The sequence below is a fragment of the Ustilaginoidea virens genome, chromosome 6 (genome assembly GCF_000687475.1).
Source record: "Ustilaginoidea virens chromosome 6, complete sequence".
Classification (NCBI taxonomy): domain Eukaryota; kingdom Fungi; phylum Ascomycota; class Sordariomycetes; order Hypocreales; family Clavicipitaceae; genus Ustilaginoidea; species Ustilaginoidea virens.
Genome location: NC_057321.1, coordinates 2,066,353 through 2,081,804, shown reverse-complemented (window position 1 = coordinate 2,081,804; position 15,452 = coordinate 2,066,353). Strand labels below are relative to the sequence as shown.

General features: G+C 56.3%; 4 protein-coding genes across 4 annotated transcripts; 2 read left to right on the top strand and 2 right to left on the bottom strand.

The window, feature by feature from the left end:
• Positions 1 to 1,703: 1,703 nt before the first annotated feature.
• Positions 1,704 to 4,894, bottom strand: UV8b_07470 (uncharacterized protein; the record flags this gene model as incomplete). Its single annotated transcript, XM_043144967.1, has 3 exons — positions 1,704 to 4,533; positions 4,608 to 4,684; positions 4,859 to 4,894. The coding sequence occupies 3 exons, from the start codon at positions 4,892 to 4,894 to the stop codon at positions 1,704 to 1,706; spliced, it is 2,943 nt and encodes a 980-aa protein (XP_043000902.1).
• A 2,829-nt stretch (positions 4,895 to 7,723) lies between these two features.
• UV8b_07469 (uncharacterized protein) lies at positions 7,724 to 10,304 on the top strand (the record flags this gene model as incomplete). The annotated part of the gene is made up of 6 exons (XM_043144966.1): positions 7,724 to 7,838; positions 7,908 to 7,924; positions 7,990 to 8,100; positions 8,156 to 9,880; positions 9,992 to 10,066; positions 10,179 to 10,304. 6 exons carry the CDS (start codon positions 7,724 to 7,726, stop codon positions 10,302 to 10,304), a joined length of 2,169 nt encoding a protein of 722 aa, XP_043000901.1.
• A 1,499-nt stretch (positions 10,305 to 11,803) lies between these two features.
• On the top strand, positions 11,804 to 12,855 carry UV8b_07468 (uncharacterized protein; the record flags this gene model as incomplete). Its single annotated transcript, XM_043144965.1, has 4 exons — positions 11,804 to 11,951; positions 12,073 to 12,082; positions 12,129 to 12,560; positions 12,648 to 12,855. 4 exons carry the CDS (start codon positions 11,804 to 11,806, stop codon positions 12,853 to 12,855), a joined length of 798 nt encoding a protein of 265 aa, XP_043000900.1.
• A 605-nt stretch (positions 12,856 to 13,460) lies between these two features.
• On the bottom strand, positions 13,461 to 15,266 carry UV8b_07467 (uncharacterized protein; the record flags this gene model as incomplete). Its single annotated transcript, XM_043144964.1, has 2 exons — positions 13,461 to 14,993; positions 15,144 to 15,266. 2 exons carry the CDS (start codon positions 15,264 to 15,266, stop codon positions 13,461 to 13,463), a joined length of 1,656 nt encoding a protein of 551 aa, XP_043000899.1.
• Between the last annotated feature and the right edge of the window lie 186 nt (positions 15,267 to 15,452).

The window sequence follows — 15,452 nt, the reverse complement described above, 5'->3', positions numbered from 1 at the left end:
CTCTTTCTTGGATGTAATTGCTATAAAGTAGTAAGAAGAACAAAAAAAGAAAAAAAAAAAAAAGGCACACCCTAAGAGAGTGGATAGGCTTAATTGGCCTGGCCTGACATGAGATGTGAGAGATAAAGCAAGGCTCGCAAAGGGGGAAGAAGCCAGGCTTGATTTGATATTAAAGTGAGATAAGAAAGCAAAGTCCAAAAACGAGAGAGTTGGACTGTTAAGCAGCGAAGGGGAAATCAACAACGAAGCAGTAACGAGTTGGTGGTTTGAGAAGGAGGGAAGGAAGGAAGTGCCGACTGCGCCTGAGCCTTGGGAGGCAGAGCAGAGCACGGACGTGGATGGGCGGGCAGGCAAGGGCGGCCCTGACGCGGACTTGGACTTGGCAATGCTGCTTGCCAGCGAGCGGTGCCGCCAGCGAACGGTGCTGCCAGCGAACGGCACCAGCCGTTGTTAGCTGGCACCAGCTGCGTTGCAGGACTGCCCAGGCCAGGAACAGTCTGATGTCGAGTACGATACCTGGAGTGATGACGGATGTACCTCTACCTCTACATTACCAGGTAGGTACCCAAGCGCTACGGAGAACGGAATACGAATCGGTGCATCACCACAGCGAGCAAACCAAGGCGGCAAACCCGGTCCACGTCGATCAAACTACCTGGAGAGCAAGAAAAGCGGTTGCACTTCTATCTTAGGTGCCTAGGTACCTGCCGAAGAAGGGAGCAACTGGGCTGGGATGACTGCACTGTTGTTGGTCGAACCGTAAGCCCTTCCTCTACTCCGTATGCCGCCGTCATTCTTGCGACGCCTCTCCCTCATAATAGCACCCGCGTACTCCGAGGTAGCCCAGTACAGAGGCAGCCAGTACTCCGTACGGAGAACCTCAAAGGCTTGAACGGGTCAGGGGCAGCGACTCGGCCCAGCCAATGAAATCACCATGACAGCCTACGCATGACGCGCCACGACTTGCCTGTCCTCCAGTCCTCCAGTCTCTTGCTGAGCCCCGCTCATCCCCGTGGCGCATCCTACTATTGTTTGATGCTCTCCATTTCTCTGTCCCGATGCCCCTGCCCATCTTGCGCAAACCCTCACCAAGTCAAGTCGCATAACCGCGATGCTGCAATCGCCCCCGGGGCAATCAGCCCAACGTGTCACCAAGTTTGCTCCCTCCTTGCCCGTTTTCGCGGCTTGTTCCATCCAACAGGCTAAAACGGCCCGCCGCCGTGCCACCAGCCAAGTCGCAGATGCGGTGCTCATGCCAGCCCTTGGTGAACTGGCGGCTCGAGATTGACAAACACATGTTTGAACCGCCCAGCCATCTGGCGCGTATTTGATGGGATGGGCTTCTTCCGCTCACTGCAACTGCTGGGTTCGCAGCCAGCTCTCCCTTTGAAAATCCGTTTGCGCTAAAATGTGTGGCTTTGTTGGGCTTCATGTACGGATAGATCCCAGTCGGAATTCAAATCCCATATCTGGCTAAAAGTACCATCCCGCTGACTGGCGAAGGGCACTGCCACCTAGATGCCAAGAAGTAGTCGTTGACCTGCGAGGTATTGGACAACGCGACAACCCGCAGCCGGCAACTCTTAAACTTGGCGCGCGCTGAACCAAAATTCAAGAAAAGAATAGTTTATTCACCATTCAAATCGGATCGGGCCATCCACACACACTGCCTACAGGCTACAGCCCCAAGCTACGGCTCCAAGCTACAGCTCGGCAACGTCAAACAACTCTGGAAGACCGCTCCAGCTTCCCCGAGCCCTCTCCTCCCAGTAGCCCTCCTTCCCCGTCTTGATTTTCCAAACCTCCTCGCCCTCCGGACTGTTGTCTGCTCTGACAAACCACCGCGGCTTATGCTCCACCCCGCCGTCCTCGAGTTCTCGCCGTCTCGCACGCTGGCCTTCCTCCAGGTTGTGTTTCCACTTCTCGGCCGCGTCCAAGTCTCCCTCTTCGGCCAAACGCTGATCAGGCCGAAGCCGCGTATCCGTCGGCGCCATTTTGCCCTTTTCTATTTCCGTAATCTCGTTCAGCGTCGCGGCGAACCTCGTCATTCCGTACGTTTGAGCCGCATCGTCCACCATCTGGCCGACTTGCCAAATCTCCTCGCTGGCGGCCTTGCCTGGCCCGACGGTCTTGAGGGCCCCGGTCCACGTGCCCGTCAACCCGCTGCCGGTGTCGTTTCCATCCGGTCCAAACGTGGTGACGTGAACGTCCTCGGAGCGACCGCCAAACATGCCCTTGCTCTTAAACTCGACGCAGGACTTGTGGCCGGTGCTGTCATTGTTGACGTGCATCGACCCAACAGGCTCGACGTATTTCTCGCCCATGACGACGTTGCGGAGAAACATGGTCGCGATGTTCCAAGAATACAGCTCGTCGGTGCCGTCAGCCAGGCGCAGGACCACGCGAACCCGGCCGTCAGTCGTGATTTCCGCGCTCTTGCCCCAAAATTTCTGCCCCGGCGCCGGGGACTGCGAGAATGACCAGTTCTCCGAATCCGCTTGCATGGCCAGCCTCACTGGTCGGTGCTGGACCTTTTCCACGAGAAGTCGGAAGCCTCCTGGAACATCCTTGTCTGTCCTGACCAGTTCAAACGTTTCGCCCAGGAGTGGGTTGAACGGCTTGCGAATGGCTCGTTCTTTGGCTCGGCCGACGCTAAACTGAGACACGGCGAAAGCCGTGACGAACAGCAGTCGTTCTGTCGGGCTCCTCTGCCTTGAAGCCCTGTCCAGGAGTTGTGCGTATTCCAGCGCCTCCGCCACTTTCTGCAGCAACGAAAGCGGCTCGTTTGCGGAGACGGGCATGCTGATGGTGCTGAGATCCTTGCCGACGTTCTTGCGAACAAAGGCGATGAGGCTTGGCGGCTGGACTTTTGCAGGCGGGATGCGGCTTCTCCTCTCGACAGACTCGGCGATCGGCAAGGGCGATAGATTCTTTGGCCTGCTGGGGTACATGTCGCCCGCCCCATCCCTTGCGGTTCCGTCTTCATCATCCATGGAAGATATAGACGAGCTTTCGTGCACCGAGTCTTCTTCAGGGTCCGTCTCTGCAAACTCGTCCTCGCTGCCGTCAATCTTGACGACACCGGACTTGGCGTCTTCGGCGTCGAAAAACTCGTCTGTAGATGTTGTTTCCATGCTGACGCGAGAAGAAGCCCCGGCCGGCGGCTGATGCGGCAGACGACGTCGTTTTCCATTGGCGATCAGAGCAGTAAACTCGGATACGACGGAGTCGAGGTCGGATAGCAAAGCTTCACAGTGGTCGTGAAGGGACTTTTCTTCCTGGGCAAACCCTCGTGATCTTCGCCTGGACGCACGGCGCGTGATGCTGCAAGCAGCAGCCGTGGTGGCGCTCTCGGGTGACGGGACAGCCATTGCGGACGGCGTGGTTTGCTGCAAAGCGGAAGGGGTCAAGACGGGCGCGGTGGACTTGCGCTTCCAAAAGGACTTCTTCTCCGCCACTGGCGCGAAGTTGTCGTCTTTCCCGTCATCTCCCGCAGTGCCAGGTCTGGGGGACAGGAGCTGTCCGCTAGGTGTGGGCTTGGGCAGCTCCGCCACTTCCTTGGTCAACCGTCGAAGCGCATCTCGGGTACCAACAACACGACTGACGAGGGTTTCGACCTGCTGCCATTCAAAGTTTTCGGAATGGCTCGACTCCCGGGTCTGCTGAAGCGCACGACCGTTGGGCGGCTTCAAGATGGGTTTGGAAGGCTTCATCAGCGTCTCGAGTCCTCGTGCAATGCGACTAGCCCGCTCAAGAGCCCGTGCCCAATCCTGGAACTCTCTGTCATTGGGGGCTCTCAAATGCCAAACCTCAGCACCCGAGTCAATGCTGATTTCTCGGCGTCTCTCGTCGGCTGCGATGGCGGCAAGGCTGAGAGGGATGGCTCCGCGGAGGGCGGACGAGTTTCGATTGTAGTAGTAAGAAAGAGTGCACGTGGAATAATCCAAGGAGAAGAAACGACGAGCGTAGCCTTGACCCTTCTTGCGGCGTCTCTTGGAGAGCGTACCGACGTGATAATTTAGGGCCGCCCATGTGGTATCGCTCTTCCCTCCCGAAGACGTCGCTCTGTCGTGGCCATGACTTGGCAGGCTGTCGACGGAAGCACAAGGGCCATTCTCGGCATGGGGGTTGCTGTGTTTTCCCAAGCTTGACTGACTAGTTTGGGCGTTGGGAAACTGCAGGTTGGGCAGGTTGGTCGTGGTCTGCGGCGGCGCACTGGTAGGGTAGGTGAGAAGAACAAAGGTGGCCTTTTTGGACGTCTGTTTGGAAAAGGTGTTGTCAAAGACGAGGCCGTACATTCCACCTTCGCCCGCAAGCACATCGTGCGTGCCTCGGGATACCTTATCTGCCTCGCACTTCCCATGCCACAGGATGGGGATGAAGCCCTTTGCCGTCAAGAGATCCTGCGCGCTCATGTCCTTTTTGGGAAACCTGGTGCCGCCGGGGATGTGCGCGCCCCCGTGAAGCTCATCGTCGTTTGCGGATAGGATCGTAGTGGCGCCGCTGCCTGGATGTTTTACAATGCCAAAGTTGCTGTCCTCGGCAGAGTTTTGGTCAGCGCGCCGCTTACGGACTCGTGATGGGCCCAAGACTTGGGAAGCACCCACATTGACTTTTTGTCGGGCTGAACACTCCACGAGAGAGTATTGTCTTGGTCGACTCTAACCCAGCGGACAATGTAGGACTGCTCAGATTCAGCAAAGATGCAGACGCGCGAAGGCGCTTGGCGAATCTCGGGTGCGGAGCGGTGGAGGGGGGGGTTGGGTTGGTTGGTTGGTGGAAAGCGACGACTTTGACTGCGACTGCGACTGCGACTGCGACTGCGTCGTTGCTCTTGGGGTATTCATTGTTTTCTTACCTTGCTGTGAACCTCGAGTTTTTCGATACCAGCCATGGTAGCTACGGGTAAGCAGCACCATGGACTTCAGGAGCAGGAGCAAGGTCGGAGGAGGGGGGTAGAGGAGAGTTGCGCCAGAAACGACTTGGCCCCCTTTACGAGCTTCATATAACGGGTTGCCGGACGCTGGTGAAGTCGGAAGTCGGAAGTCGGAAGTCGGAAGTCGGAAGTCAGGCGCAGAGGACGGAGGTGCCTCGTGAAAGGCGACGTCAGGGTTGTCGTTTTCGTTGTGCACCGAGGTATCTGTGATGCAGGTACGGATGCGGAGTACGGAACAGCCAGGTTGCAAACATGCAGCGTCTGCGGTGAATTCCACGATGTGCCAAGGGTTGCTGACAGGCATTGAATTGAGGCAGCAACAGGAAGGAGGCTGGGGAACCCGGGAAGGATCAATCGATCCATCCTGGCCAGCCAGCGCCGTTGCTCTGCTCTCATTTATGGGTCCAAGGCATGTGGACGCCTGAAGGGTTCTCCGTACGGATATGTCTAAGAGGCCTGGGACGTCCAGGACCTCCAGCTTGCAGCTGACTCCGTACACGTGGTTGCATTCCAGTCGCTACGAGGTGTGTGCGGAGTACGGAGTCAAAACAGCCCCTAACATCCGATCCGGCCTTTGCAAGCTGTCGGCATGTACCTCTACCACGGGACATCTTGCACAGGCCACTTGCTACGAGGTACTGGCGACGGGGCTCTTGCGACGGGGAACTTGCTGCGAGTTAGGGCAGAGCTGTTCGTGCTCTAGCTCGGAGCGTGCGGAGGATTCTGTCCGGATTCTCCAGTCAGCAACCACACTCGACTTGCCCGCACTCCATAACTTAGGTAGGTAGGTATGTAGGTACCTACCCTCCTACATTTCATAAGAAGCGGCTTTTTTGAACCTGCCAGGCCCGTTGCAATCGATCAACACGTGATTGGACGAACTGGAGCAACGGGCTAACTCCACGCACCGAACCGACCGTTCCATGTCGTCGCGAATCAGGGGGCTCCAAGCCTCGGAGCCCACAGCAGAAACGTGGAAGCTGCAGGTTCGTCTGATTCCTTGACCAACCTACGGAGTACGGAGTATATAGTATATGCTACGGAATCCGGATACTGCAGACTAGCCTACAAATCGTTTGGCGGAGAGCCGGCACAAAGCGCCGAGGGTGCCGGTATCTCGTCCAATGTCTCCGGCGACTCTGTCCGTGTGCGTGATGCAGCTGCAGCTCGGACTGGCCTGGCCTGGCCTGGTCTGGCTTATTTCTTTTTTTTTTTTTTTTTTTTTTTGGGGGGGGGGGCTGTGAACATGCTGCTCTCGACGACTTTGGCACGAAAACCTGCCACGATACGATCCACTGGTCGCATGGGGACTTCTGCTCTCCATTCTCATCAGCAAGTCGGTCCTGCAGTTCCGTGCGCCGCCATTCGGCGTCCAAGAATAGTAAACTGCCTAGTGCCAGCGTACGTCGGATACCTGATTCTGTTGTCGCGAGCCGTTGCAGAGCCCAAGCTCGTCCGTGCTTTGACAGCTCGAGCTTTGACAGCTCGAAGCTTTCAAGCCACGCGAGAAGGGGGAGGTGGGGGAAGAGAGAGACAACAGAGACCGGCTTGAGGCGACTTTGCCGACTGAGAATGTCAACCCGATCGTCAACCCGCTCGTCATCATGTGTGATTCGTCCTTCTTCAGTCTATGAACCACCCGCGATACCGTGACGTTTTGACACTTTTGATCGACGAGAGGCGAGCTCCACTTTCGATCAACCTCCAATCTCAACCGAGTACGGAGTACGGGGAACCCAAGAGTCTAGAATATAACGTTTGCATAGAAGCCTACCTCATATATCTAGGCATCTCCAGGGTACCTCCAAGAAGGTGTTCCTAGGTACTTTGGCGCTTTTGAGCTTTCAAATTAAAAGTCCAGTACCAGGTAATCTTGGACCGAAACAATGTTTTGGGAAGGAAGGGAGGCCTCGTGGCGCTGATCGAAAAGTTCTCTACCTTAGGTACATAACTTTGTCCCCTCGTGAGCGCTGACCCTATGCCACCTGTGGCCAGTTGACCTCGGGTACCTCCAGCGCGTAGTAAGTATTGAGGTGCTCCGTAATCCGTACTCGTCCTCCGTACTTCTTTCCTCCGCCACCGGATGGCTGATTTCTGGGCAAAGATCGAATCCTTCAGCACCATATCTGTTTAATCAACAGCCCACACGGACCAGGCAGCACAGCACGGTTTGATCAACCGCCTGGTTGATCGACACCCGCATTCTGCGTTGCCAAGGCGCTCTGACTGGCACTGACCAGACTTACTGTCGAGTCCAAATTGGACCCCTGAGGCGACAACACGCGAGGTGTAAGCCAATAGAGACCGCCAGAGACCGCCAGAGGCCGCCACACACCCCACTATCTGCCCCCCCCATTCAGGCGGCGGGAACCCCAGAAACTTTGGGACGTCAATACTCCGTACGCAGTTGACCTGTTCCAGTGTCTCCTTTTCGACCAGCATCAGGACTGAGCCTTGTTTAGCCCAGCAAGCTGTACGTGATTCCCTTCTACTCCCATCCTGTCGGTATTCCGTGCCTGCGCGTTTCTCTAATGCCTTCATCCAGGGTTTTTACCATCTCCCGGCTTTTCTCCCCTTTCTCGACTTCGTTTCCGACCATGAATCCTTGAAGAATCACGAACCTCCCTCGCCACGCGATCGAATACCAACGCAACGTTTGTCCCGCCGAGAATCTACTACCCAATTCTTACACTGAACCGCCATTCGCTGACCTGTCACCGCAGTGCTGATATCCCATTCCATCCTCGGCTCCTAACAAGTAATAAACTGTCGTCACCGATACCAACCATGTCCGGCGCTTTGAGTAAGCGCCAGCAAGCACGCAACGAGAAAGCCCTCCATGATCTTGTCCATGATGTCCCGGGCAATAATTCTTGCGCAGATTGCCACGCAAGAAACCCAGGTCTGCTCTTTCTTGAGGCAAACAGTTTTCTTATGTCATTTGCATGCTAAGCTGACATTTCTTTTGCAGCTTGGGCATCTTGGAGCGTAAGCCAACTACTACACCTCCCTTCTCTTCAACGTCCGTCATGGACACTGACCCGATGCGTTAGTTGGGCGTTTTCTTATGCATGCGATGTGCCGCAATACATAGGAAGCTTGGTACTCACATATCCAAAGTCAAATCCCTAAGCATGGACAGTTGGTCCAATGAACAAGTCGATGTAAGCTTCCGTGGCCACGAGAACACTTCCAGTCCGCCTGACTAAAGCAACATAGAACATGCGCAAAGTCGGAAACGTTGCCTCCAATCAAATATACAACCCGGAGGGTCGGAAGGCTCCTGTTCCTGTGGACGTGGACGAAGCAGACTCGGCCATGGAACGATTTATCCGTCAAAAGTACATCCACAACGTTGCCGTCGGACCCAGGAAACCACATAGCCCGGCCTCCGACGAAGGCACACCGCCCCCTCTGCCCCCAAAGAACTCGGCAAAATTCGGGTTTCGATCGGCGTCGTCAATCTTTCCCCTCTCCTCAAGGGCAAAGAAGGAGCAGCGGCCTGGTAGCGGTGCAGGTCTTTCGACAATCACTTCGCCGACCCATCCGAACAAACCTTCGAAAATCTTTGGCGCAAGCATAGACATTGACGAGCATGATGACCTGGACCGCAAGCTTGCCAAACTCGGTGAACTGGGGTTTCAAGACGGCCAACGAAATGCCATTGTGCTCAAGGGAGTTAACGGCAACCTGGATCGGGCCATCGAGGCATTGGTTCGATTGGGAGAAGGCAGAAGTCGATCCCCAGCCCCAACGCAGCTGCCCCGAGAAGCAGCTTTACGCTCGACCAAGTCTCTGACTCCTCTGAACTCGTCAACGTCATCAGGCTCAAACACCCTCGGGCTTAGTCTCAACAATCCGCAGAAGCCAAGTCTCGATCGACCGCCCACGTCATCCACGACATCAACCAACCCGTTCGACATGTTGCCCGTCGCCCAGCCACAAACCGCCCATTCCACCGGCACTCTCCATCACAAAAACCCGTACAGCAATCTGACCAACCCATTCGGGTCACCGTCGCAACAGGTAGATCATGTCAATCAAGCGTTCCAAGGTCTCAGCGTGTCTGCGGCACCACCGCCAATCTTCCCGGTCAACGGAGGCACAATGGTTCAACTACCACCCCCTCCTCCACAGCCTCTGCACCAACAATCGTTTCAACAGTATCTATCTCCATCGGCCCCGACCAGCCCGCAGGGCTTCCAGCACCCCACGTACTTCCACAGCATGTCAACCTATCCCCCGTCAGCAGACCAACTAATACAACCCATGCCAACCGGGTATAACCCGTTCCTTTCCCAACCGTCGAGTCCAACCACGACCCAGCATGGCCTGACCATGAACGCGGCGCAAAATGGTTTCGCAAATAACCCCTTTGCGCGGTCACCGACAAGGATAGCCTCTCCGATCCTGGGACGAATACCTGAGCAGACTCCATCAAACTTTATTCAATCGACCATCAGCGCGCTGCCACAATCGCTTTCGACTCCAGCCCTTCCTTTCCCCACGAATGCGCAGCAATATCAGCAGGTGCAAATGCCGCAATTCATACCTCAGTCGTTTTCTGGTCAACAGCTCTGTCACCAGCCGCCTCGTCGCGACAAGGCCTCGATCATGGCGCTATATAACCAACCATCGCAAATCTGTCCCAGACCAGCTGCCGCAGAACCAAGCTTGGCCACTGGGACGCTCGGCAATTCAAGCAACCAAGATGCTTACACACACTCTACGCAGCCTACCATAGCGTCGAACCAGCCGCCTCGGAGAGCCTCACTAGCCTTGCCTGCAAGCACCAATCCCTATGCAAGTGACGGCTTCACCCAACCCGATCCGTTCTTGCCAAACGGACATGTAAGCAGGGAGAGCGTGAACCTGGGGATGGATATGGCATGGAACAACGGGCGACACAGCCCGGACGCGTTTGCTAGTCTCAGCGCCAGGCATGTATGAGAGGGTAGTTTTGGGACATTCAAGCATATATCAGAGTAAGGCAGTGCAACCCAATGCGATTGGCAGTCACTCGTTACCAAACAACCACGGCAATCAGAAAACTAGCCATGCATTCTGCCGAGGCCAATGTCAACCAACACGTACCTATCCGTGGAGTGGGGTGACTATCTCGTAGAGGAGGTAGGTAGCACGCAGAGAAGTAGACGATCAGTATACATTGCCACCCACCGTTCGTCCGTTTTGCTTTGACAGATGCAAGGCTAACGAACCTTGTCGTGGGTGCCCTTGGCAGTCAGGGTGCACAAACCACGCAGCAACAAAGTTTCGGCAGCCACTTGTCACCAAACCCGTGTTTGAATTGCATCAATCTTTATCCGTCATCATCATCATCATCATCTTGTTCTTCATACCACAATGAAACGCCAGAAGTGCGTTTCTGGCTGACTAAACTCTTCAAACGGTGCTCGGATGCTGCTAGATGAATGATGGATTGATGGATTGATTGATTGCAATGCGGTAGGGATCGGGCCCCGCTGGTTTGATCATTGCGAGGGGATTCGGGGTCCGGCTGACTTTGCTCGGGTTTCGCTGGTCGGGCTTGCTGCCGTGCAGACGAAGCTGCATATGTGGCGATCTGCAGTCCTGTTTCATTGCGTCTGGCGCGATGTTTGAGCGAGCGCTATGTAGTATTCGCTAGTATTCGCTAGTATTAGTCAGGCGTTAGGGGCCGCTGCGTGTGAATTGGAAAACTCTATTGCTGCGCGCTACGCCCTTGTGGGGCACGTGCAGCTAGCTACTGTATTGCATTTGAAGGGAAGGACCAACTCTGTAGCGAGTCGAGTCAGATACGATGAGACGGAGCACGGATAACCATGGCTAGGAATCCCCAAGTCACCTACCTACTCCTAGGCCGCATAGCACTGCCAAGAATTCGAATTGCTCGCCAAAAATGTCACGTCGTCACGGCTGCAGCACGGTGGTGCTCCGTACGGCCCGACGTGTGTCTCAGAAGCCGCACAAACTCGCACTGTGTGGTGGTAAGTCTTGTGGGTCCCATCCACACACCGTTTCCGCTACGAGCAGACAGACAGACTCAGCAGACCCTTGATTTTCGCAGTCCAAATCAGTCAACCCCAGTCCTCTCCGCGTTTCATGCCCAATACATGTGAATCAACTCATTAGGGTGCGTCTCGTAACGGTGCCTTTGCGGGCCTGGGCAAAATCTGCTGGGCAACCCAGTTTAGTTCGGACTCTGTAATTGCTGTGAGAGTCGCCGAGAGTTTCCTGGTAGGGAGCGACATGCGAGCCGACGGTGCACAGTGCGCACTGGGAGGAGGTCTGCAGTCTGGAGCCAGTAGCCAGCCTGCAAAGCAATTTCTCGCCCGTTATGGCCCCACCCAACTGGCCGGATGGCGGATGGCGGATGGCGAATGGCTAATGGCGGATGGCAGCCCCGGGCTTGTTAATTAGTAACCAGACGTGAAGCCATGTATGTACCAGAAGGCTGAGGCCCGCTGCGGTACAGTACGTCTTATATGGCTGAGGCGGTCAGGCCAGGTGATCCCAGCCATCACCTGGATTTTTCTACCCCCCGAGTTTCGCCCTTTCCTCCTTCGTAATCACTCAACAACCACAACAGCCAATCCATCATCACAGTCTCATCTTTCAAACGTCTCTCGTGGCAAGCCATCATCCACAACTTACACATTCTGCAGCACTTGCTCGTCCGCAAAACTTCTACCGTCTATCCACACCATCTCGCCAACACCCGCCCGTCTACTTACTCTACCTGAGACTTTTAAAATCTCGTCCCGCCGACGTCGCTTGCCGTAAATCGCCCTGCGGCCATCCTCGTTTCTCAAACCATCAATACCGAACCCGCAGTCAACGCGTAGCAGCCGTGGAATCCCGTCAACAATGGCGCTTTTAAGTAACCAGAATCTGAGTAGTAGTAGTAATTACGGCGAGGACGCAGCTGCCCGAGTTCACGTCCTTGCCTCATGCTACATTGTCGACTCTGCTGCCCAGCTCAAGGGCATCCACTACTGCACTCCCGGGGCTGCAGGTACGTTATCGATCGTCTCCGCGTCTCGCGTGGCACCACCGCCCCCCTCCCAGGACGGCATCCGAGCATCGTCCCCTCTTTGAATCGGTGTCCCCGTGCTCGTGCTAACTTGCCTTTGCAGGGGCGGAGTGGTATTCCTGAGGTCCCTACCTCAGGCCTTCCTTCACCTCCAACAAGCCCCCCCCTCGCCGCGTTAACCTCGTCCAACGAGCTCGCTCTTCTGCCCAAGAACAAGAAGCGCGACCAATCGGGCGGCCGTCGCTCGGAGCGACGAGGGGGGGCAGCACTCATGATCAGGGAAGAATGTGAGAGATTCTTTTGCGAGCCCATGAAGACAGCATTCCATGGTGAGAGGAACCTGTCGATGCATGGCTCCTGCCTGTCAGGTGCTTATTTGCAAACACCACCGCCGGAGCACCGTCTATCCGACGCCTTCCAGCACAGCCAGCATGTCAAGTCTCCCGGGTTCGAGGTTGATGCTTGGATGGAAGTCTGGGACTACGCTGGTGGTGCGAGCTTTCGCGCCTTTGTGGCGAGTGACGGACAGGAGAAGTCATTGTTCGTCTTTTTCGACATTGAAGGCGTTCTTGGAAGAGACTTGAAGAAAGCGTACGTGCAAGTCTTTTTTTTTTCCTTTTCCCTCTCCAACATGCCCTCCGGGATTCTTCACTTTGGGTGCTAACACTTCGTCTCCAGTCTCATGGCTCTCATTGAGCTTGCGGATGGCCCACTAGACTGCTGCCATATTGTAATTTGTGTGGATCGCCGCATGCCAATGCAGGAGGCCCTGGAGTTGTCAAAAAGTCTGCAGTGGGTTGGATTTGAAATGACCACCCTGGATCATTGGGCAAACAACTTGGACGTTACAAGCAATAGGTGGGTGTTTATGGGCATGGAGCTCTAGATGTCAGGTTTCACGCTGCCCAGTTTGTGATGACCACCTCCTGGCTTTGTTTCAAGTGTTGAGTCTTTGCCTTGCGTTGCAGGGGTTTTTTTTATTTTCATTTTTGTTCTTATTTTTTCATTTTACTCGTCGGCATATGCTGCCATGAACCTCGATCAAATCTACCTAGGACAGTGGACTGCCTCTCGATATTTGAGGCTGTACTTTGATCTTGACCATTTCTTTCCTTTTCTTTTCTTTCGGGGCCGGCAGAGGGGGGGGATCATGTGAAATGCCCTGCATTGTTTTGGTCACTTTTGGCCTGTGCTGCTGTTTTCCCTGGTGATGTCCCGGCATGCAATACACAGGTTGTCTTCTCCGGATGATGGATGCTAGACGGAAAAGCACCGAGGACGCGGATATGTGCGTCCTTTTCTGCTCGGGTGCTTCTGTTAGTCGGGAGAAGAAGAAAATTGAATAAAACCTGTTTCTTTCACATTGCACTCTAATAGAAACCTTGTTTGCCACTTGCTCCAATCTCATCATGTCGTCCCGTCTAACCGTCAGATATCTATGTACTTGTTTTCGCTTCCCTTCCCCCCCACCCCCCCCTTTCCTCGAGCATGTCATGACGCCTCGGCCTCGACCGGTCGCACCGCCAGCCCCTTGTCCTTCAAGTACTCCTTGACCTGGCTGACCGTGTACTCGCCGCGGTGGAACATGCCGGCGCCGAGAGCAGCATCCGTGGTCGTTTGGGTAAAGACTTGGGCAAAGTGGGCGGGGTGGCCGGCCCCGCTCGAGGCGATGACGGGTATCTCGACAGCCCGCTTGACCTGGCTGATGAGCTCGAGGTCGAAGCCGCTGTTGGAGCCGTCCCTGTCGATGCAGTTGAGCAGGAGCTCGCCGGCGCCCATGGCCTCGACCGCCCGCGCCAGCTCGACCACGTCCATGTCGCGCACCTCGCGGCCGCCCTTGATGGTGCAGGCGTACCAGCAGTACGGCTCTCCCTTGGGCCCGGGGACTTGGGTCCGGAGGATGTGGTGCCTCGTGGCGTCCGGCTTGGGCACGTAGACGCGCTTGGGGTCCACGCTCACGACGACGGCTTGGTTCCCGTACGCCCGCGAGATCTGCTCGATGGCCGTGTTGCCGAAGAGCCGGCGGCCGAGCGAGTAGTACTCCTCGGCGGCGACGACGGCGTCGCTGCCGATGGAGACCTTGTCGGCGCCCGATTTGAAGTACATGGTTGCGATCTCGAGGGCCGACACCTTGGTGCCGTCCGTGTCGACCGTGTCGCGGATGCCGCCGCCGATGGTGAGCGGCACGAAGACGGTTCGCGACGTCTGTCGAAGAACCTCGAGCATGGGGAGGTCGGCCACGGGGCAGTCTCTGAAGGAGGTGATGTTGAGGAAGGCGACTTCGTCGGCGCCATCCTCGTAGTATCTCTTGGCCATGTCGACGGGCTTGCCGAGGTTCCTCACGCTGCGGGAGTCGTCCTTTTCGCGCACGTCGTACTGGTCGCCCTTGGTGACGACGAGGTCCCCCTGGTCGTTGGCCCGCACGTCGAGGCAGGCGATGACCCGGCGGGTGAGGCCGTCCCGGGCGGCAAGTTGGCCGGCACGGGGGCTGGCCGGCCGTGCCGGGGCACCGAGAGTTTCGGCGCCTTGGCCGGTCAGGAAGGCTAGTATGGTTCGCAGACCGGCGACTCCAGACTTTTCGGGGTGGAACTGCGTCGCGTAGACGTTGCCCCTGGCCACGGCGCCGACGAATGTTTCCGCGCCGTAGGTTGCGGTTGCGACGGTCCATCCTTGGGCCTCGAGCTCGCCCGCGACGTAGGGCATTCGGTACGTGTGGACGTAGTAGTACTTGGAGTCGGGGCGCAAGTCGTACATGCTTTGGCCGTCGGCGCATGCGCTGTTCCACCCGATGTGAGGAACAGACTTGGTTGAGCCGTCAAATCGGCCCAGAGACCCCTTGATCACGCCCAAGCCCGGGACATCTGGATCCTCGGCAGACGCCTCAAAGAGGGCCTGCAAGCCGACGCACACGCCCATGAAGGGCTTGCCCTCCTCAATGTGTCTCTGAATAGCAGGGAGGTAGCCGGCCTGTGAGAGCTGCGACAGGCAATGGCCAAAGTGGCCTACGCCGGGAAGCACAAGTTTCTGCAGTCCGTTAGCTGTGGCAGAAAACAATGCCGCGCAAGCAAGATAGAGGGGCAAAGGGGGCGGGCGGACAGGCGCGCCGGAAGGGGGGGGGGGGGGAGAGAAAAGGCGCAAGCAAGCTCCAATGCTCCCCTCACGGTGCAGGCTTACTTCCGCTCGAGGCACATCCTGCGGCGATTTGATCCAGTCGACCTCGTACCCAAGCTTTTCGATGGCATTGACCAAACTACGAATGTTGCCGGCGACATAGTCCAGCAGGTGAACCTTGGGCATCGCGTGCCTTTGTGCGAGAGTCGAGTCGGAAGAGCGAAAAACGGACCGGAGCTTTGGGGAAGGGTGTAAGTCGTCGAAACAGCCAAGTGGGGTTCTCGAAAGAGGCGGGAACACCAGGAGATTTGGAAAGACAATCTAGAGAGAGGAAGGGAGGCGACGATGAGAGGTACTCAGCCGAGGGGAATA